This window comes from Crinia signifera, chromosome 9 (genome assembly GCF_055691185.1).
Source record: "Crinia signifera chromosome 9, ASM5569118v1, whole genome shotgun sequence".
Lineage (NCBI taxonomy): Eukaryota > Metazoa > Chordata > Amphibia > Anura > Myobatrachidae > Crinia > Crinia signifera.
Window position 1 is genome coordinate 80569023 of NC_139225.1, and position 24231 is coordinate 80593253.

Consider the following 24231-nt stretch of genomic DNA (forward strand, 5'->3'; position numbering starts at 1 on the left):
TGACCCCCCCCCCCCTTCCTGATTTATTTTATTTGACTTATATATAACTGTTGTTATTAATAATAATAATAATAATAATAATAATAATATATTGTATTATCATGGAAAACTGAGTTATCTGTTAATTGCTTTCTGCATATTTTTCTCTGTATGATCATTCAGCTCTTATTGTACAAATAAAGAGTTAAAAAAAAATGTCATATGGGGATTTAATAAATGGTGACGTTCCATTAAGCTGCATAGGCAATAGCACCCCCATCCTCTGCCGCCTTTGTGTGGTCCAATCAGATAGTTCTTAAATTCTCCGAGACCTGTATTAGCTACCAGATGATAATGACTAGCCAGTGATATCACTCAAACTGCATGCATTATTGATGGGGCACTAGCCTGCCAATGTATGTAGTGCTGCAAGTGAGCAATATAACTTGTACCTCCTTCAGTAATACCCCTTTCACATCTCACTTATAACTCGTGTCAGCCCGGGTTGAGGTGCAGTGCGAAAGCATCAAAGTGAGTAACTGGTGGAGCAACCCAGCAATTCAACACGGGTCAAAAAAGGGGTTAAACCCTATGTATAATTGGCGAAAAGTGTGAAAAGGGGTAACCCGGGTTCAAAATCCTGGGTCAGACCTGGGTTTAAAATCCCGGGTCAGACATGGGTTTGCAATGTGAAAGTGGTATTACTGAAGTTTAAAAGTGCTCTCTTTCCCCTGCCATTCTGGCACTCGCAGGCAAATGGGTACCCTACATACATACATACATACATACATAGAGATGCATTCTCACACATCTAGCCTCAATATGCCATGAACCGTTAGATGCCTAGAATGAGTCATCTGTGAGGTCCCGTGCAACTCTGCCAACGTCAAGCATCGTTTTCCCCGAAATGCATCTTTGTCGCAACACAATGCGACTAGGATGCACAAGACTGAGCTGATTAATTTGATATAAAACACATATATTGTGATAGCCTGTCCTTATGTTCCCCCCTATATCCCTATAGATTGTAAGCTTGCAGCAGGGCCCTCCTACCTCCAAGTCTGTCTGTTGTTACCCAGTTTGTCTTATCACTGTCTACTATTGTAAAGCGCAACGGAATCTGCTGCGCTATATAAGAAACTGTAAATAAATAAATAAAATAGCCTAAGTCTGTGTATGGAGCACAACAGAACTTATATACAGATTCAGAGACTCAGTCACACAGATATAATTGTCATATCAAAATAAGCAGCACAGTCTCCTGATGCGTCGTAGTTGTGTTGCAACTAAAATTTTCATGAAAGAAAAATGATGCGAGTTCTAGAAGATTCTCACGCAGCCTTTAATGTGGCTGAAGCAAAGATCTATAAGGATGTATCTTAATGTAGAACAACATTAGTTTGCACTCCACTAAACTTGGCCAAGTGCAATGAAAAGAGTATGACTTCCAATTACCCATAGATGCATATGCTTGGTTATGGAAAATGCACGGTTTTGTTTTTCTTTAAAAAAAAAAAAACAGATTCACCACCCAGCTGTGCCCATAGCGTACTGATTATTTTGTCTATTCCGATTCTGTGTCCTTCTGAACACGGGTACAATATCTGGTGTATGCAACTTATTTAAATAGAATACGAACATGCATTATTAATGTTACATAACAATGTACACAGATTATTACACTGACAAGTGTTGTTACAATTTAATTTTAAAATTCCAGCGTTTCCTTGATTATTGTGAATACTTATGCAGCCTTTACTACAATGGGTTCTGTGAAAACACACAAATCCAAGGCCTGTTTTATTATGACAGTAATCAGTTGTGACTGGCAACAGAAATCCATTTTCCTTTGGAAGATTTAAATCAACATGTTAAATTACAGCAGACTATTGATTCAGGGAGAGGCCTCATTACCATTTACTGGTATCAGAAGTATTTAAGCCTTTCCCCGTGACTGGGCCATTTAAATTTATTTTGTTATTTATAAAGCTGATACAAAGGGGGAAATGTAATAGGATGAGAGATTCAGAAAGTGAGAGATTTGGTAAGAAATCTCCAGGTTGTTGTTTTGTGGCAATCATTTTTGTGGCAATCATTTACACCGGCAAAACCAGTTTGATTATGAAGTGTAAAGGATTGCTGCTTTAAAAAAAAAAAAAACTGGAGATTTCTTACCAAATCTCTCAATTTCTGAATCTCTCATCCTATTACATTTCACCCAAGATCTTATATATATGCAGGAAAAAAAACCTTACTAAAGTGCAAGGTGAAATGCATTGGAGATTTCATACAGTACCACAATTCTGGATAATCTTCATAGGACTTTCTTTTCCGACACAAATGCACAAAGCACTTATATACAACATTTAAAGTGAACTATCTTGTCCTGAAGCTGTTTACATAGATCTAAAATGTACTTGCAGTGCATTCACTTTATATGGGATTTTAGGCTTTAGAGGTGCTTTCAATCAAGTCTGTTTATCGTGGCTAGCCAGAAAAATTATGACTATTTAATTGTGTCCGTTTTCGGATGATTTTAGTCATGTTTCGCCAATGCAGTTACACATTTATTAGAAAGTCAAAACTGCATCGGTGAAACATGACAAAAAATAAGTCGTAAAAGACTCTAGTTTCAGCAAAAACTTGTGGATCAGCGAGTAATACAATCCACGTGTTTTTCTGCACAATTGATTAGAGCAAATGTAAATTTGACCTAAAACTGGAAAATAGTGCAGTTTTTTCGACTAGTCTGTAAAAACGGCACTTAATTGAATACCCATAATATACTGCAAGATGGATACTTGGTTTTTTTTTGTGTGTTTTTTTTTGGGGGGGGGGGGATAATTACATCTCAGTATAAGGAACTGAACCCTAAAGTAAAGGCCCCCATACACTAGCCGATTTTGGTCAGATTTCGGCCAGATCAGTCGGATCTGGCCGAATTCGGACCAAAATCGGCTAGTTTTGATGTCCCCTCAGATCCGATGCGCGGTCCCGTGCGCATCGGATCTGCGTCGGGTGGTCGGACCTGCTGCACGTTTGACCACCCGACTTGGGACCTAGTGGGGCGGCGCGGCGGTGGAGGGAGCAGGGGGGCTGCAGTAGCGCACGCAGGGGGGGTTTCTGAGTACCCAGAAACCCCCCCAGGAGTCTAAGGGCCCGAGGCTGAAAGCTGAGTGTCTCCTCTTTCCATGGGTACAAGAATTTAAAAAATCAGCCCTTGGGAACCGGAGATATCTGACTTCAAAGCAGTGGTCCCCATCCAAGCCTGTTAATTGCTATTCCCAGTCAGATATTTCAGGTTCTGTCTGACTTAGAGTTTTTCTGAGGGTATATTCCAAAAGCTGGGACTCTCCCCCTTTGCTGGACACTAGCAGCTTGTCTCTACTGTTCCAGAACTAGAGATATCAGCCTTCCAGCTGCTGGTTACTGCTCCAGCTCCACACACCTGGTATGTAGTTTTATATACTCGTTGGCAGATTGCTCTGCCTCCTGAACTCTGATCCCCTAGTCCCCAATATCATTTGGTAGGTGGGATTCTCTAGTTTTTAATTCCATTAAAATCTAAGAAATCTATTTCTGGGAACTGGAGATATCTACAGTCAAGCAAGCTGTCCTCCCACCAGAAAATTATGAATAATAAGCCCACTCCACTATACACCCCTCCTCTGCATATTAAACATCCTCTACCACCCTGGAAGTTATGTATCAAGGCCCCTTCATTCAGCCCAATGCCCCCTTCTCCCACCCCATCTCCCACATCTGTACAGTAAAGGGGTAATTAGTGGAAATTACTGATCCAGGCCCTACATGCTGAGCGGTTGATATAATACCCCCTACCACCCGGGGGACATCAAAGCTTCCCCCACCCCTACCGCTGGAGGATTGGTAGGTGCCCCAATACATTGCTACGCCCAGGGGTTTACACTGCTGTTGATGCCCCTGTATGTATATATGTATATATATATATATATATATATATATATATATATGTGTGTGTGTGTATGTGTGTGTGTGTGTATATGTGTGTGTGTGTATGTGTATATATATATATATATATATATATATATATATATTTATTTTATTGTTATTATTTATATACATTTGGTCTATCTATAATACTTTAACTGACCCGGCATATACTGGGTCACCTAAGTGTCCATCTCCGTGCTTTGCTCCGCCCCTCTGGAAACCCCCTTCTGAAAATCCTGGGTTTGCCCCTGGGCTGGGGACGCTGCGGGGGACACAGGCGGCATAGAGCCGGGCAGGGGGAGCCGGGAGCTGTCAGTACTGAATAAAAAAAAAAAGCCCATACAATGAATGGGTGGCCTGTGATTGGCTGAGCACTCTCTCAGCCAGTCAGAGAGCGCTCAGCCAATCACAGGCTGCCCATTCATTGTATCGGCTTTTTTTTCTAGCACTGACAGCTCCCGGCTGCCGGCTCCCTCTGCCCGGCTCTATGCCGCCTGTGTCCCCCGCAGCGTCCCCAGCCCCCCCTGCTCCCACCAGCAGCCCTGCTCTGTAGCCCCCCCCCCCCCCTGCTCCCCGGGTTTTTTACATGTGATAAATCGAGACGATTTATCACATGTAAAAAATGGCACATCAAGTGCCAATCTAATCAAGCTCCCCCGGGGAGCAGCCAGGGAAGCTCAGGGGGAAGTCCGACCACCCGACTTGGGACCTAGTGTATGGTGGCCTTTAGATATAGATGAGCTATGGCCTTATTTTGGTTCACTCGCAGAGGCAAATTTCTTCTCAAATGGAAAAAAAACATGTGCACTGCATGGGGGCAGATGTAACTTGTGCAGAGAAAGCAGTCAGTATTTTCCCTGCACAGAAACAAAATAACTCACCCAAATCTAACTCTCTCTGCACATGTTACATCTGCCCCACCTGCAGTGCACATGGTTTTGTCCATTTGAGAAGGAATTTGCCTCTGCGAGTAAACCAAAATAAGGGCCTATATTTTAATATCTTTGACACATACTTTTTGCTTTTTTTATTTATTTAAAACATTTCAATATAACTTATACATTTTGGAGCATTTTGTACATCAATGATGTCACCTAGTCCTTGTAAATTGATCGGATGCATTCTCATAAATACTAGTTAAGTCTACAAAATGTCTCTAATGCAGGGGTTGCCACACCAGTTCTTGAGATCTACCAACAGTTCATGTTTCCAGACCACCTGTGTATCTGTAGAATGTGTCAGGAATAAATCCACTTCCAAAATGTGAGTTAGTAATGAGTACTGCTGTGTACCAGCTAGGTGGTGTGTAAAATGTGAGTTAGTAATGAGTACTGCTGTGTACCAGCTAGGTGGTGTGTAAAATGTGAGTTAGTAATGAGTACTGCTGTGTACCAGCTAGGTGGTGTGTAAAATGTGAGTTAGTAATGAGTACTGCTGTGTACCAGCTAGGTGGTGTGTAAAATGTGAGTTAGTAATGAGTACTGCTGTGTACCAGCTAGGTGGTGTGTAAAATGTGAGTTAGTAATGAGTACTGCTGTGTACCAGCTAGGTGGTGTGCAAAATGTGAGTTAGTAATGAGTCATGCTGTGTACCAGCTAGGTGGTGTGTAAAATGTGAGTTAGTAATGAGTACTGCTGTGTACCAGCTAGGTGGTGTGTACAATGTGAGTTAGTAATGAGTACTGCTGTGTACCAGCCAGGTGGTGTGTAAAATGTGAGTTAGTAATGAGTACTGCTGTGTACCAGCTAGGTGGTGTGTACAATGTGAGTTAGTAATGAGTACTGCTGTGTACCAGCCAGGTGGTGTGTAAAATGTGAGTTAGTAATGAGTACTGCTGTGTACCAGCCAGGTGGTCTGGAAAATGTGAACTGTTGGTAGATCTCGAGGATTGGTTTGGCCGGCACTGCTCTACTGTATGTATGTAGGTGCATGTCTTAGAATACACACCACATTAATGTCAGCATGGATAAGTCTCAGCTCTTCGACGTGGGCCATCTTCTCCTGGAGCAAAAGGTCCATTTCTTGCTTGTACTCCTTCAGGTGTCGCTCTTCAGACTCCAAAGTCTCAAATTCTGATTTCAGACGAGCCTTTATCTTCTCCATCTGCAGAGTCTTGTTCCTGTAGGAACCAAAATGGCTGCAATTATTATATAAAAGCAACAATAAAAAAATTCGAGGCCAGGGTGATATCAAGGCTTCTTTGTTCCATTTTCAGTAGCCAAACACATGGTTCAGTATATTTGTCAGCTAAGCATTATGGGAACCATTTCAGTATTGAAAACATGTACCTATTATTATAATATTTTCAACAATTTACCCAAAATGCAACATATATTGAAGTATTTCTAATGGATTCAGTATGAAATCCCGGCGTTAGGGATCCCGGCGTTCAAAATCCCGACGCCGGAATCCCGACAAGGGGGGGAAGTGGATCGCCCCCCCTTGCGGGCTCGCTGCGCTCGCCACGCAGCGGGCCCGGTGCCTCGCTACGCTCGGCACGCTAATTTATTCTCCCTCCAGGGGTGTCGTGGACACCCACAGAGGGAGAAAGTGTTGGGATTTTGGCGGTCGGGATTCCAGCGTCGGGATTCTGAACGCCGGGATCCCGACCGCCGGGATTTAAACTGCATCCATTTCTAATTCACATCACTATGATTACAAAGGTAAGGCACAACTAAGCAGTGAAAGTTGAAGCGGGAATAATCTCATCACTAAATATATATTTACAGCTGTCAAAACACAGTTCCACCTATGACTACACAAACAGCATACATTCAAACTGTGTATTTAAAAGTACTTTTCTTGGAACAACGAATTATGTGTCATTTTACATGGAATCGGTGAACGCATGACAAAAAAAAATCTATTTAAATTTGTAATAAAAAAATGTAAATAAGTATTCAGCACTTTCAAGGTAACCCGCATATTTAGTATAAGACAGGAAGAAAATCTGCAACCTCTCTGAGAAAGCATCGGAGTTTCTGCTAAACATTTATTTGCAGCTGTGCAGGGGAAGCCGCACTGCGAGTGGGGAGCAGCAGCAAATGCGAACGGCAGGCAAAAAATTACACGCAGCGCTGCCAACGAGGCAACGCTGCGTGTCAACCAGAATATCCCCCACTATGTGATCCCCACCGCTGATATTGCCGGTTGCGGGGACCTGGCCGTGTTCCTGGCATCAGCAAATTCATAGGGCAGTATTCAATGAGGCCAATTCGCCATGTTTTATGGCGAATTTGTGCTATTTTCGCGTTGGAAGGAGATTTTTGTTGTGTCAGAAAGTGAATCACCCTATTCGACGTGCACTTTTCGCCGTCTTTCTAAGTGATTTTCGCCATGTGTGGCCGTGTAGCAAATCGCCATCTTTTCATTAAGTGGAATGTGAACTTTTAAAATAAAGTTGTTGTTTTTTACATTTGGTGTAAAAAAATCAGGAATTTTATTCTTTGAATAGGTATGTTATTTTTATTTATGTGCTTATAGCACATGAATATATATTTAATTTGAAAAAATATATATTTTTTTTACACATAACAGCCAGCAGGGAGCCGGGAGCAGAGAGCCGCTCATTAGATATTCATATATTCACTGATCCCGATCATTACATATGCACGATCAGGAGCAGTGAATAGCCGGTTCCCTGCTGGCTCTCCCAGGGTGCAGCTTGTGCTGCCTGGGTCCCAGGGAGCCCTCCTCCCCTCCACACACGTTCTGGGGCAGGCAGGGAGACTTCCATCTCCCTGCCTGCCGGGGATGCAGTTAAAATCCCGGCGGTCGGGATTTCGGCGTTCAGAATCCCGACCGCCGAAATCCCGACACTTTCTCCCTCCGTGGGTGTCCACGACACCCCTGGAGGGAGAATAAATTAGCGTGCTGAGCGTAGCGAGGCTCCGGGCCGCTGCATGGCGAGCGCAGCAAGCCCGCAAGGGGGGGCGATCCACATCCCCCCCTTGTCGGGATTTCGGCGGTCGGGATTCCGGCGTCGGGATTTTGAACGCCGGGATCCCGACCACTGGGATTTCATACTGAATCCGCCTGCCGCCGGCTCCCTGCGGGACGCCGCAGGGGTTAAGATTTGCCGTCTGGGGCAGCGAGCCCCTGCGACGTTGAATACGGGGATAGCAGGGGGGCAGCGAGGCTCCGGAACACGGCGACTGTGCAGCGAATCCTTAACAGGATTCGCTGCACGCCGCGATTATTTTCATTGAATACTGCCCATAGACGCTTGCCAATTCCAGCAGGGGGAAGCGACAGCGGGGGATTAACAATGTGCTCCCTTTTCTATACTTGAACAGACAACGGGGTGGGTCGTGAACAACTCGCAGGAGTGCGCATCGTCCGTCGTTGGAGGCAAAATTAACAATCAGAAGAGTCAAAATGACCTTTAGACTTATTTCTATTGCTCTACAGGCTGACATTTCAATGAAGCCCTTTATATTACGGTTCCTGAAACGAAAGTGATAAGATTAAAAAAAGGAATTAGTAACGAGTAGCCGAGTTCTGTAGTATGTGCCTGGGGCTAACTTGTGTCCTGTTGTGTTATGTTGCCTTGAACAGCTGCTTCTGTTGCACAATAATATTAGTTACATTGTAGTCTACAAAGTACTTCAATAGAATTAAGCCATATACAGTATACAGTCAATTAAGGAGAAAAAAAAGGAAGGTAACTTACATCCTGGCTTATGAGCCCTACCTGAGAAGCATTGGCTTATTTTGCCTATGCATATAGCTGAACAGAAGAGGGTATGCATATAGCTGAACAGAACAGGTGGCGTTGACAATAGGGGTGCATTTAACATTGTAAGCACCCATCAGGGTGCTTGTACAATTAAAAATCGCATGCATCACATGCTATATTGCATGCGATGCACTACGACCAACATCGTGGGCGCCATGATAATACACAAGTACCCAAATATCTTCCACTGGCCAAAATTAGTACATATATGTGGTTACACATTAGGATTCTGTCACTTAGCTTGGAATCCAAATGACCAGTTCTATGCAAGTCAGCCCTCCACATGTTTGTCTACATTCAGCACCAATCAGCACGCTGTAGAACAACCAGATTCAAAGGGCTTCAGCTTGAATCGGTCCCCAGAGTATTCGTGCCAGGGACCGATGGTGCGGTTCTGTTCTAATGCCTTCAGCGACTATCAAAGTCGCCGAGGCATTCGCGGCTGGAGGGGAACACCCAGCATTTTAGGAAAACGATGGGAAAATGGGCAGGCCGATGCCTGCATGGAGCGGACGGTTGAGGTCAGCGCCCGTCCCCTCATCAGCAGACACAACGAAGGTAATAAAAGTCAGTCTAGACTGACTTTTATTCCTAAAGGGGAGAGAAATCATTCGATGGTCAGCAACCATCGAATAATTTCTCTCCCCCTACAGCCGTATGCGAGGGGATGTGTCCGCGCACATCCCCTCACATGTTACCTAGGGGTTTAGGCTTGGGGGCGGGCGCTCAGCCGGGCGGGGCTAAGCGTTCCTAAATCAGGGCCAAAGTGTTTTGCCAGCTTTATATCCATTGTGTGTGTCATCGTACCTTATGCTTTTGTAGATAACGAAATTAAATGATTAATTAGCACACTGTGGGGCAGATTTAACAATTAGTGATTTTCTAGTTATCACTCAGTTTAAAAGATCAGTTCCTATTACCCCTTTCAGACGGGTTCATGCCAGTTTGTTGCCAGTTGGACCCGGTAATAGGTGTGATCTGAAAGGGCTTACCAGGTTCAGCAAACTGGCATTAGCAACCCGTAAAAAAAAAGCAGGGTTCTTTCCAGTTCGTTGCTGTGCAGTGTGAACAGGTTAATTGGGTCGAGCAACCCAGTTCCCGTTCACACTGACGGAAGAGGCAGTGCTTGAAGAAGCTTCAGCTCCAAGCGCTGCCTCCTCCCCCGATGACGCTCCGCCTCTCCACCCCCACAAGACATAATAAAACCAGCAATATTGCCGGGTCGCTGAAGAGGACACAGAGAGCAAAATGCAGGGTTGCTTCATGACTGAACTATTTCCAAGTCCCGGTGCGACCCTGCATTTTGCGATCTGAAAGCGAGATAACTGTCATTTTTCAAACACAAGGCAGTTAGGATGTGAAAGGCTGGAGCACCATTTATCATTTGTAACAAGGGATAACAAGAATATCACTTGTTGTTAAATCTGCCCATTTGGATTTTTTTTCTCCATAGGTGAAATCAGATAAATAAATAAAAATTAATTTAACATATGCAAATATGTATCAATCCTTTTCTACCAATCACCCGATTCAGAGGAATCAGGCTGTGAAATCGGTCCAAATCGCACATGTAGATATCCCGTCCAACCCGATGCGCGGTCCTGTGCGCATCGGATCGGAGTCGGGAGGTCGGATGGGCTGCACATAAGATTTGCTAAATCTTAAGTGCACCCCAGAGCCATGCGGGTGGTTAATAGCAGCGGGCGGGGGATGCCGGGCAGAGGAGGAAGCTTCTGCTGTCAGGTACTGAGAACGCAAGCCGGGTGGAGGGTGCAACAGGCACTGCACAGGAAGCCGCTTCCTTCAGCGGGAGCAGGGGGCTGCGCAGGAAGCCGGGCAGGAGAAGAAGCGGCCCGGCTGCCGGGCACGGTGGGAGCAGAGCACTTAAAAAAAAAGCCCATACAAAGAATAGGAAGCCATTGATAGGCTGATAGAGGTCTCAGCCAATCAGTGGCTGCCCATTCATTTGTATGAGTTTTTTTTTCTTCAAGTGCTCTCCTCCCGCCCTGCCCAGCAGCCGGGCAGCGTCTTATCTTGCCTGGCTCCCTGCGCAGCCCCCGTTGCTCCCTACACCCAGCTTGTGTTCCCAGTACCCGGCGCTGTGGTCCACTCGGCGAGTTCCCCCGCCCACTACATGCCCGGCTATCCACAAAAGCCCCTCGCCCTGCCAGGCTCACGGCTCCCTCCGCCTGCAGCTCCCTGGGGACTGCATGTGATAAATCGCATGCGATTTATCACACGCAAAACCTTGCACATCAAGTGCCAAATCGTGTTTGACACCCCCGGGGAGCTGTCAGGATGAATAGGTCAGACTTGTCCTTTGGACAAGTCGGCCTAATGTATGGGGGCCTTAAGGTTTAGAGACACCCTTTTATATGATAACGCAATAGTCTTGGGGGTTGGGATCACTAGGCCGACAAGCATTCGGTCGACACCACTAGGTCGACATGCAGCAATGTCGACATAGGTTAAGGTCGACATGGGTTAAGGTCGACGTGGATTTAGGTCAACATTGGCTACGTCGACAGTCAAAAGGTCGACATGGGGTTTTTCACTGGGATTTTTTGTACCCGAATGTCGACACCGTCGACATGGACACAGTTTGAAGTGCCCTGCATGTCTTTGCTTTGCTCGCTATGCTTCGGCCAATAGGTCGACCTTGCTGCATGTCGACCTAGTGGTGTCGACCCAATGCTTGTTGACCTAGTTGTTGTAGACCTAATGACCGTATCCTAGTCTGGGAATATCCCAGATTCCTTGTGTTATTGCCCCAAAACAGGTAATTTACAGCATGGTACACATGGGCTATGTTTAATAGTCCGATAATACTATTGGAGGATTTGGGCCCACTTTCGTCATGTGGTAAATTAGCATTGGCTAAATAGATACCTGTCTCTGCTGGATAAATTATTGTCAGCAGATTGGTTGCTTTGGAAAAACTTCGCACTATTCAATTCAGGGTGATATATATAGCGCCATGAAGGATGCCCTCAGAGCTATACAACTGTCCCCATCATGCCGAGAATTTAGTAGGGGGATATCCGTTACTGCACTTTAACCATGTGTTTAGTCAAGGTAGGAATTCTCCAATTTTAGTGCCAGACGCCCTGCTGGTTGAGCAGGGACAAAGGCTGTTTGGATCCCTCTAATCCGGCTTAACAGCATGGTCCATTGAATTGCTCTGGGACCCTCTTCCTGGCGCTATTCCTATTTTATTGAATTGCCTCCATAGTACGAAAACAGCACTGCTTATTCTTGATTTTTATTCTTGATTTGTATAACAGATTTTGCATATGGCATGTTTTGTCACAAAATATGGCAGCATGCAACTTAGAAACATAGAAACATAGAATTTGACGACAGATAAGAACCACTTGATCTAGTCTGCCCCTTTTTCAAACATGCCCCCCAAGGATACATGATATGTCTACCCTAAAAAAGTAGACCACCTTAACGGGTACGAGTCCAGTTATAACCAAATCCTGGAGAAAAACCAGTGTTTTTTAATTTGGTGTCCTTAACTGTATTACACTATTGTGTGTCTCTTTCTTTTCCTTTTTGGGTAAAACTAAGAGTACCAGGAAAAGAGAGAATTTATCTGCGCCAAGGAACTGTCAGTATATTTTCTGTTTGTATCATGTAACCTCAAACCATATTTGATCCTTATTTCTTTGTAAGGATATCACTATGCCTATCCCAAGCATGTTTAAATTGTTCTACTGTATTTGCCTCTACCACCTCTGATGGGAGGCTATTCCACTTATCTACTACTCTTTCTGTGAAGTAATTCTTCCTTATGAATGCATTTCTTTTCCAGAATATTTGTGAGAACAATTTTGAACAGAATTATGCCCAGTGAAGGACAGTGGCTGTGTGAGATGCATCGCAAGGGCCCTCTTTTCTGAAAATGCCTCTCTGTCCGTCAGAGAGTGACAGTGGCCTTTTGGAGAGTTGCAGTCGCCATTGAGAAAAATGGGGACTGCTGCCTGAAGTGCCAATTATCCTTTTGCATGAGATTTCTATGAAACCTACTGCATTTGGCTATTAGCACAGAGCTGAGATACATAAAACTATGTAGTAATGTTATATTCTGCATATTATTATAAAAAAATGGGCTTAAACATATAAAATCATTTTTTGCTCAAGGTAAATGTTAAACAATATACATGTTACTGGCAAAATGGTCTCTTGTAGATTGATTTACATTCTCAACATTATTTCAATTTTTCTTTCATTTTGAGAAATAGTATAAAAAGGTACAGGTGTGGGAACTGGGTAGTATAAAATGACCTAGGTTGCAACTTTTACATAAAAAGGAACTCAAAACAGGTTGAGCTCATACACACAGGCACTGATACTAAATACTAGTCAATAATTCATAAACAACCTGGATTGAGCCACTTAGAAGTTATCCTTCAGCCTAGGATTACGAAGCATACATAATTCTTTAGCATACACTAGTCGGAATCCTACTATAAAGGCAATGCCAAAAATGAAACAAGGTGAATGCTGGACAGTCACCGTGTGTGTACGATACAGGGCCATGCGCAGTTGTTATTTTTGAACTGTCGACTTCAGAATGAATTCAGGTACTTGTTTCCTATCTGGGCGCCCGCTACGTTAATTGCGCACCATGCTATTCTCCGTATAAAAATCGGATCGCATCGCATCGGATACCACAAATGCACATACACGATATTGAACGATGCGATGCGATGCGATCCGATTTCGTTCCCGCTTTTATGGTTGGCCCATAGGATATATAGGAAACCCCCCCTGATGGTTTAAAATGCGCCTCCATTGTTAACGCCACCCCAGTATTGACGTCAACCCGAAGCGTGGCGAGCGCAGCGAGCCCCGCGAGGGGCGGCGGTACGCGTCCTCCGACTTTTTCATACCCCCACTATCCACGACGGCGTGGAGTTGAGAATAGAATAGTGTGGCGAGCGCAGCGAGCCACCGAGCCCGAAGCGTGGCGAGCGGACGCGGATACTTCACAGGTATCCGTGTCCCCTCGCGGGCTTCACAGGTATCCGCGTGCGCTCGCCACGCTTCGGGCTCGGTGGCTCGCTGCGCTCGCCACACTATTCTATTCTCAACTCCACGCCGACGTGGATAGTGGGGGTATTGACGCTTCGGGTTGACGTCAATACTGGGGTGGCGTTAACAATGGAGGCGCATTTTAAACCATCAGGGGGAGGTTTCCTATACAAATCGTGGGTTTGCGGGGTTATTACATTGAAATCAATGTAAAATCGGGTCTCAGGGACCATTTAACATTGATTCCAATGTAAAAATCGGGGTTGATCACGTCACCGCATTCGATGCGATCCGATTTAAAATGAAATCGGATCGGATAGCATCGTATGCCATCGTACATCATCGAGTACCGAATCCGATGCGATCCGATTTCATTACGGTGCCGTACGTTGAAAACCTGGGCGCCCACATAGGAAACAAGTACCTGAATTCAATATAATGAATGCAATATTTCAAAATGAACTGCTATGTTTATAAAACATCAATATTATTAAAAATGTACTAATTAAAAAGGATTGAAATACACAGGTCCAGCAATAGATACAGATTGTGTAAAATAGAGACAAAAGCTAGGCTATCACAATAGATAAGTGGATGTTAGGAAGTTAAACCAGATGCATTTAGTGTTACATTCTCCCATTGTCCATAGATGAAGTAACACTTGACTCTCATAGGAAATGCTTCAAGCTATTGTGTACATACACAACAGAACTCTAAACACTGGAGAATGGGATGAGAATCACTTCACTGGCTACATTGTAACACGAGTGACTATGCACCCCCACTGGTCTAACCATACCGTTGTCATTGTTAACTTCTGTATCTGGGGATGTCGCTATCCAGCCATTCCTGCATATAGCAAGCAAGTTGGGTATTAGGGTATTACCAGCAGTATCATTGCCATTGCACACATTACATTAAGCACATCTGTATGTATGTATGTATGTATGTATGTTATGTATGTATGTATGTATGTATGTATGTATGTATGTATGTATGTATGTATGTGTGTGTGTGTGTGTGTGTGTGTGTGTGTTTAATATATATATATATATATATATATATATATATATATATATATATATATATTCCCCCAATGCTGAATACACAATTTCCAGAATCCCTAGGGCCATGCACAGTTGTATGCACACATATGCAATGGGGGACGGCTCCTAGACTGCACCAGCTCCACATCTATATACCAGGGACATCACTTGGCCATAACAATCCTGTACTTCGTGCTGCTTCTACAACGGACGGGGAAATAGCATTCTAATAATAACTGTATGGGAATAGTGATGCAGCACTCTACATAGGGTAACAATAGTCTGTGCAGAACAGAATGCATTCTACAGTAATTTCATAGAACAACAATACAATGGAAGGCCCATACCTGATCTCTTTGATGCTTTCCAGCTTGCACATAATCTCCTGCTCATCACCCATACTCTGCACCCTGCAGCCAAGCGTCCAGTGAAACGTGAGTGTAGAAAATAATACAATAGATATAAATGTATGCACACAGCTCCGATCCAGCAAAGTGACGGCCGCGGTGCCTGCTGGGAAATACAGTCCGCTGTGTAATGTTTCCTCATAGTCCTAATAGCCCGCAGAGACTACATCTCCCAGCAGGCCATGGGCGCCCCTCTGCCTGCACTTCCTGCAGATCGTCACACAGGCAGCAGCAGCACCAGCCTCTTGCGGAACAGCAGCTCTGCTTCCAGTCTTCTTCTTCATCAATTTGCCCGAGCTAATGATGTGCGAGGCTGTCAGGGGAGGGAGGGCAGCGCGTTGTATCCAGATTAATGGAAGACAGCATATCATCATATATGACTCTTCCTAATGAGTATTTGTGGCCCTGCTGAGGAGGATGCTAATATGCTGGTCTTCGCCTGACTGCATCCTCCATTTATCAATGGCTTGTTAGCTTGAGGAGTGAAATTTATGGGCTATCACTATTAGTGGGATGAAGGTGTCGGATATCATTCAGTCACTGGAGTTTATTTAGTAAAATGGGAGTTTTATTGAAGATGGGCTGTTGCCAATAGCAACTAATCAGAATCGACTTATTTAGTTATTTCTAGAAGTTAATAGATATAATCTGATTGGTTGCCCATTGCAACATTCCATCTTCAATATAACTCCCATTTTAGTAAATAATCCTCATTGTTTCTGCATGAAACAAGACATTTCATATAAACCATATGAACTGACTGAATAGGAACCAGAGTGTATTGCACCCAATGGATGAATGACTACACCAACAACTATTTTTTATATTTTAAAGAAGTTCTGGACATGTTCTTGTTTATATGCATAAAAAGGATTAATTGTAACCAAAAAAACTCATCAAAGCGTAATTAGCATATTTTTACATTAACTTAATTGTTTGAGTTAATTACATTAAGTTAATTGATGTAATATCATTTCTCATTGGTGTAAACAGGTGCAATTGTTATATTCAAAATGAACATAAATACAGGAGAATCATTACTTACAAGATTGATTTATTATGCAAAACAAAACAATCAATGATATTTTTTGAATTCCTGGTAAAATACATCTTTGTTACTATTAATTGGGACGCAGTGTGGTAAGAAGCCCTATAATGCAGCAATGGTGTACAAACATGGAAGCAGTTAATATGTCTAGACTCTTCAATGGAACTGGTGTTAATATGAATGCGTATTCGCTGTGTATGGGAGCCAGCTCTGTGGATATGTGGGTTAGCACTGCCAAAATTTGAGCTGCCACTATTCATGTCAATGCATATTCCAACCATATAGAGGGGCAGGCACAGACATTTTGAAAAGCTGGCTCTTGTGAAGATGTAGTATTGTATGTTTGGCACTATATAACTATATAAATAAATGTAATACTTAATCCAGGTCATCATGAAATCTAATGTAGAACAAACCAGACGCTCAATGTTTAGTCTTGTACACACTGTGTAATTCACCTGTACACTCTGCCAAACCATGTATTGCCTACAGATCCATTACATGTGAACAATATAAATAATGTTGTGTATTTCTGACGATTCTAGTGGCTGTCTATATAATTAACTATATCAGCAGTGTCGCAGGAGAACGATATTCATCGTACACAATGGCCGATATTATTCACGATATTGGTCGATGACTACATTGTCGGATTGAGCTACATGTACAGATGACAGGGGGCATCTTTAACAACTCACAGCCATGCGCATCGTTAACGATATTGACTGTACACACTGAACAATATATATATATATATATATATATATATACGTGATATTGATGTCGTACCTATCGTTGAAGATGTATCGCAGAGCGTGTACGAATCTTGAGGGGTTTCAGCTACAACAAATCTATATGGATTGATTCTCTTTACAACCTATATCTGATTAACAATAAAAAGACCAGTAAAATATATAATTGTCCTGCGTATGTATCTGACCTAAGGCAAATAAAATCCCAATTCTAATGTTAAAAATGAAAACTACTGGATAACATACAGCACATATGTAAAATAACATGCGCATCATTTTAAAATACATTGCACTATTTTCACTTCGAACATTGCATTTTATTACAAGCGATCTCCACATTCTCCAGCACTGCATAATGGCTAATAGAGTAAAATGCTCATTTGACTGAGCTGGGAAGTCTTGTCAGTTTGTTGTCCTTGAAAACTGAACTTGGACCACCCTGCTCTAATGATATGTGTAGAACAGCTTTCTCCATTGAGTGGATATTTCTGTGTAACAAAAGCCAGTGAATACGAGACCAATAGGAGTCCACTGTACACAGTGGGAAGCATTCCACAGTCATCATCAGCTTCCCCTTCAATTAGAAAAACAAAGCTGGTGCAGGAAGTCACTACAATGTGAAAAGGTCTGTACTTAGTCAGAATGCAGTATTGCCAGGTGTGCAGAATACTGTACCCTATTCTCACATGGAATGTGTCTCGCGGATAAAACAAAGAATTTTTTCTCTGAATGTAATATTTATTTTATGCTCCTGCTTAACTTGATCCATCAAGTTACTGTAGAAAGATATTTTTGTATAGATACTATTTTTTTTTCAGAATCAACTTTATTGGCCACGTGTGCTTGCGCACACTAGGAATTTTTCGTGGATTACAGTGCAGCATCGACCAGGGATGGGGGGGGGGGGGGGGGCATTACATCCATTTGTTAAGACATTACATGCAGGGAACATATACGCCGCCAAGCTGCACAGCGCCTAGGCAGCCATCAGCGGCTCCACTGGTTGTTGCAGCAGCCAGGTAGGTAACAGTATGAGCAAGAACAGCACAGATTATAGCATAGACAGTACAGTTCTCACCTGGGAGACACTGGGGGCCTTATTCTGGTTGGAGCGGCCGGGCCGTACGCGTACGTCCCGGGATTTTTTATGATCTGCGCATGCGTACATTCGCCAATGCGCAGGCGCGACCACTCACTAACGGGTATTGGGGGCGGCATAGGGGCGTGTTGAGGGGAGCGGCCGAAATAATGAGGGAAAATGGGCGTAAATATGGGCGTACACGGGGGTGTGCACCAAAAATGAGCGGTGCTACTACCGCACGATCGACTAAGGCACCGTTCATTTCGGACACAAAACAGGCGGCCGCCAACCGCCATCTCAAACCACCCCTACAGATACCGCATGCCAGCGTGCGCCTGAGTTTGCTAATTAACGCTGATTCCTACTCAAACACATACACCTGAATGCCCCGCAAGGGGCTTCATTGCGCTCCCCACGCTGTGCAGTCTGGTTTTATAGGTAGGCACTTGTGTCAGTTTATGCCTACCTATAAAACCATCTGTGCGCAATCAACAGCGCACTATAACTACAAGTACACTAGCCCATAACATTAGGAGCCCTTAAATTCACCATCGGTACCTTCATGCTTAAACCCTTAACACTTAACTTAAACTACACTTATCTATAAATAACGACACGGACACAAGTGCTGGCGTTTCAAAATAACGAATGTCAAATTTATTTTGACAACAAACTAAAGACTATAATATTGGTGGCGGCACTAAAGAACGGTCAGATCAAAGAAAAGGGGGTGGGTAGGGTCACCATAACATTCACACACCGCTGGTGACCAACTCTCCCAGCCAACCACCGGTGTCGGTGGAGGCAGCCATCTTCCGTGCATAGAAGTATGGCTCGTGACAATCGATGCCTGGAGAGCGCACCCACTAATGTACACACATTCCATCAACACAGTTGACCGTTCTTTACCGCCGCCCAAAGAAGAAATAGAGACAGAAAATAGGGATGGGTGGGTGGGGAAAATTCCCAGAGAGGAAGTCACTCTCTGGTCAGCAGACCCTTCTCTCCCCTCTAAGTCCTCCCACTGCACCCATTGGCTGCCAGACGCAGCCCTTCCCCTCTCTGTTCCTCAAGCCAGCATGAAAAGCCCCTTCGGTGATTTATGTCACCTCTAGCTTAATCAGCCATCGGTGTTCCTATATGACAGCCTAGCGTGTAAAAACACACATAAGCAACCTATTGGCTTAAGACTACAAGCCCTCATTGCACCATTGGTCAAAACACGGAGTTTCCCTTTAGCTCCTGATTGGTCCATTACACCTAAGCATACTACACATACTACATGCATAGAAGCAGAGTTTAAGGGATTAACAAGCAGGCGATAGCTTAAAACGAGATAATGTATGCCATGATACCTAAATTAGCACAGTCTAACACTGTGCGTAATCAACAGCGCACTATAGTGAATACCATACAAACCCATAACGCTAGAAGCCCGATAAGACAGCCAAGTGTAACTAAACTAATACCAGCAACCCATTGGCTGAATTACACAAGCCCCCGCTGCACCATTGGTCTAAACACGTAGGTCTATTGAGAATCAAAGCTCCTCAGTGGTCCACTGCACAAAAGCAGGCTCACTCTCCATAGGATCACAGCTATGTCCATCTAGTACAGAAGCCTCCCATTGGTTGCGCATCAAATAAATAAACACACTCATTACAGACAGCTCCACACACCCGGTGGAGGGGAGATTGCGCAGAATTGATGACAGAATAAGGATTGGTATAAAAATAACAATGTCAATTTATTTGTACATACAATATTTAAAAATAAGGTGCAATTGCCTGGGGGGGGGGGTTAAAAATGGAAAAATGGAAAAATTGAAAAAGCTGCGTCCAGTACTGGGTGTTAACACCTTGTTTTCTAGCCAATGGAGAAGGACAATGTGGACAGTGGAATAGTCCTTGTAGCACTGGGACTGGAATTCCTTTACAGAGTGTCCTCCAAATCTGAACTGAGATGGTATATGTCCTTGATTTGGATTCTCTGAGGTATAGGGTTCCACTTTAAACCATAGGTCAGTACCTTAGATAGGTGGCGTTCCTTCACAGGTGGGTACTCCAATTGTGTTGGTTGGTGGATATATGTCCCAGTCTAGTTCTCCTTTGCTGGAAAAAGTGATGCAGTTTTTCTTTTGTCAAGGTGATGTCTGGACTGGCAGCAAGAATGAAGGGGGGTGGCTGGGTAGCCTGGCCAACGCGTTTCACTGCTTAGGAGCACCCCCCTGTGACCAAGCGCACCGCGAAACGTACGTCAGAAGGGATACCGATCACGTGGTGCACTCACGTGACCGGCCGGGCAGGAGGTCACACAGGGACATCGCTACAGAGAGACGGCAGCAGACCTGACACCAGTCCTCCATCTCAGGCGGGTCAGGTCGCCAGGTAACCACTGGCTTAGTCCAGTGACTTCCCTCCTTATCACCCATCTGTCTCACTTGGGACCAGCCATTTACGTCTACCTGCTATTTATGCAATTTACCTGTATCTGCAGCACTATACCGCCCCCCTGTGAGCACTAACAGTATTACAGCTCAAGAGCTACACTTCTTTAACATATCCCTGCCTGATAGGTGACCACCGGTTTTTAAGAAAATGATTCAATGATTACAGTCCTTATATACCTATACCAATACCATGGTGATATCATAGGATAAATGAGGATCAATAACTAAACACTGGAAACCGTCTGTCTCCTTCCCCCTAGGAGGCAAAGTTTGCCCCTCACAAAATACCACATATTTTTGCGGCGCTCTAAACACCAAGGTGACATAATAAGGAACAATATTTTAGAGCATACCTAATAAAGATTTATTAATTTTTAAATTGTATCAAAAACATTAATCAACAACAGTGACATAAGGGTGCCCCCACCCAGAGTTTTCTTTCCCTCTTTACCTCCCTTGGCAAGCCTACATATTGCTATTCTAACTCCGGGGGTGCACCACTGACTGTCCCACAAATAGGCACCCATTGGGTCAGAGCCACAAGGTGCATAGGGACACACAGATCCTATCTTACAGGAAAAAGTCAGTTTCTCATTGTTGTCTATTTCTATTTGAATTTTCATACATACCTGTGCGGTCATACTCCCTTTTTCCCAATTCCCCTTTCCCACCTGTATATAATTTTATAGTATGCAAACCTGCTGCAGGTTCAATCTGTTGGATCCGACCCCTCAGCGGCAAATCGCGGGTGCTGATGTATTGGTTCCGTACTGTAGGTGTGTGTGTCAGTGGTAAAGCGCCGCTGGCACACACCTATGTGCAGGGGTGGGCAGCAGTGGTGTTGGGCAGAGACGGGGTTCGGGAAACAGCGACGGGGAGCGGAAGGTGTCGGGCGGTGGGACAGAAAGCAGCAGCAGAATTTAAGAAAATATTTTTGAAAGACCCAACTGCTGGCCGCCAGTGTCTGCAACACTTTCCATGCCCTATAGATACACAGGCACTTGAGTGGGAAGCAGAGTAGTCCCTGTGTGGGGCTACGGGGCTCACAAAGGCTTGTTAGCTTCACTAAGGATTAAGAACAGGGACACTAAATATGCTGGGAAAGCCCTAGTGTAGTTTTTGGGATTTTTTTCTATTTTAAGTTTACTGTAAGTTACTACTAGAAAACGGTAACCCTAAACATATTATGCCACTATAATTATATAAATCTTACCCTGATTATCTATAGATATACTGTATACTAAATGTTACATTAAAAAAGTACATGGCTGACAATGACATGCATATAGTATTCTCGGTACTTCTGTACTTTCACGGCGCCAGCATGGCGCCGTACGGGGCTCGGTGGCTCGCTACGCTCGTCACGCTAATTAAAATCAACTCCATGCCAACATGGATAGTGGAGGTATGAACTATCCATGTTGGCATGGCGTTAACTTCGTTTTTTTTACTTAGTTAGTGGCGAGCGTAACCCGGAAGTACGCGTGGCGCCGTGAAAGTAAAGAAGTACCGTATTCTCTACACAAAATAAATAAAAATGAGAAATCCATGTAGAGCCTGTCCTAGTGGCGTGTGATACCATAATGATTAGCAGTCCTCAAAAGAGGCATTAGGGAACTTGTGAATCTGGAGTTGTTCTTTATCTGTGGTTCAAGCCAAACAAATAGAAATGTGTATGAGATGGGTCTGATTCTGGTTCACTTACAAAAGAAAATTATCCCTAATGGACAAAACCATGTGCACTGCAGGTGGGGCAGATGTAACATGTGCAGAAAGAGTTAGAGTTGGGTGGGTTTTTTTTACTTCAAACTGATATCTAAATTGCAGTGTAAGAATAAAGCAGCCAGTACTTAGCCTGCAGAAACAAAATAACTCACCCAAATCTAAATCTCTCTATACATGCTACATCTGCCCCCCCCCCCCCCCCTGCAGTGCACATGGTTCTGTCCATTAGAGAAAAAAAATTGCTTTTACAAGTGAACCAGAATCAGGCCCCAAGTGCACATACAGAGCAGCGAGTCAGATATTATTCCCTAATCACTCCACCAAAACGTCATACTCAAAACAACATGAAGGGATGAAAAATGAACCTATCTGGGGCTCTTCAGTAGCTCTTTCAGCGGGTATTCCGCCCAATGTCAGATATGAAACAAGAAGGGAAATGTTGATAGTTGAGTATGGTTAATTTTAATGTACATACAATCACCTATACAGACTTAGGGGCCAATTCAGCCCTGTGTCCGATGGTGGAGGTTTGCACATGTGTGAATATGCGCTTGCTCAAACCTCGGAAGAAAACAGCTGCAGCGAGTTTCCGCTCTGGACAGGGAGGACCGGGCCGGGCAGTGAGCAGCAGCAGGAGAATGGGTGCCGGACGCGGTCCCAACAGTAGGGATCCCAACTGTTAAAACACTGACAGACGGGTCCCTGGCGGTCACCGGCTCTTCTCCCTCGTGGGGGTCCACGACCCCCATAGAGGCAAAATAGAATATGTGGTGAGCACAGCGAGCCCGCAAGGGGCTTTGTTGCGCTTGTCATGTCTGTCTGTCTGAGTCCGGCCTGTCGGGATCCCGACTGTCGGAACCCTATACCACACCCCATGGGGGTCTCCATAAAGACGCTGGTCATTCCCCTGAGAAGAGACAGAATAGGAGAATCTGCCGCACAGGATACACTATTGTGATGAGAAAATAGGGATATTTTGGCCCCCTTATTTCTTATAATTGGCAATGACCATCAATTTATACAGGGGTGTGCTACCACTGACATTATCATGAGAATTAGATACACAAGAGAAGAAAGTATGTTGTGGTGTGGTGCACCAAAGAAAATACAAATAAAATATAACCTTTATTTATACATTATTTAACCCCTTCACGACAATTGACGTATATATACGTCATGGCCGGGAAGTACTTCCCGACCGTTGACGTATATATACGTCATGGCTTAAAACTGTCACTGCGTCTAGAGACGCAGTGACAGAGGGACGATGTCTGCTGTCCCTGACAGCAGACATGTCCCTGCATGCCCAGGGGGGGCTGCGATGCCGCCCCCCCGTCGCCGATCGCTGTGATTGGCTGTTCAGTGTGAACAGCCATTCACAGCGTTTTCCTGTGTCACCGGCGAATAACGTTCGCCGGTGACACGGTATCGGAGGTGATTGGTGCTGTAAAGTACAGCACCAATCACCGCGGGGTGTAAGGGTGACACTGGTGTCACCCCACCTCACCCCGCCCGCCCCCAAAGGCCGTGATTGGTCCGTCGGACCGACGGACCAATCACAGCCGTGGAGGGGGGTTTAAACTAACGGTGACTGCACTGCAGACGCCATTCCGGTCTGGAAAAGCGTGCAGTGCGGTCACCGTGCCCCACCTGCCGCCTATACTGACCAGAACCCTTACCTGATCATTGATCATTGATATTGTGACATTTTGTGACATCCTGTGCTGCATCTTGTGCTGCATCTTGTGCTGCTGCGATTTATTAGATAGATAGAGAGTTAGAGAGAGTTAGAGAGAGAGAGATAGAGAGAGATAGAGAGGCCTAGTGCTATATTTTGTGCTGCTGCAGTGTGATAGAGCTATAGATAGAGAGATAGAGAGAGATAGAGAGAGAGAGATAGAGAGAGAGATAGTGACAGATTGTGCTATATATTTTTTATATAACTGAAAGAGATAGAGAGAGATAGAGAGAGATAGAGGCCTAGTGCTATATTT

The 24231-nt window shown here is 44.3% G+C and overlaps 1 protein-coding gene across 2 annotated transcripts in view; it reads right to left on the minus strand.

Annotated features, from left to right (window-relative positions):
- The window catches only part of ZC4H2 (zinc finger C4H2-type containing), a 28489-nt gene extending 12861 nt beyond the window's left edge, over nucleotides 1-15628 (minus strand). The window contains exons 1-2 of one of the 2 annotated variants that reach the window (XM_083159297.1): nucleotides 15123-15628; nucleotides 5899-6070 (exon numbers count right to left, since the gene is read on the minus strand). In XM_083159297.1, coding sequence (XP_083015423.1) covers nucleotides 5899-6070; nucleotides 15123-15175 — 225 coding nt within the window. In that variant the 5' untranslated portion in view covers nucleotides 15176-15628. The remainder of the gene's footprint in view (nucleotides 1-5898; nucleotides 6071-15122) is intronic. The other variant, XM_083159296.1, reaches the window with a different exon arrangement.
- Nucleotides 15629-24231: the final 8603 nt, after the last annotated feature.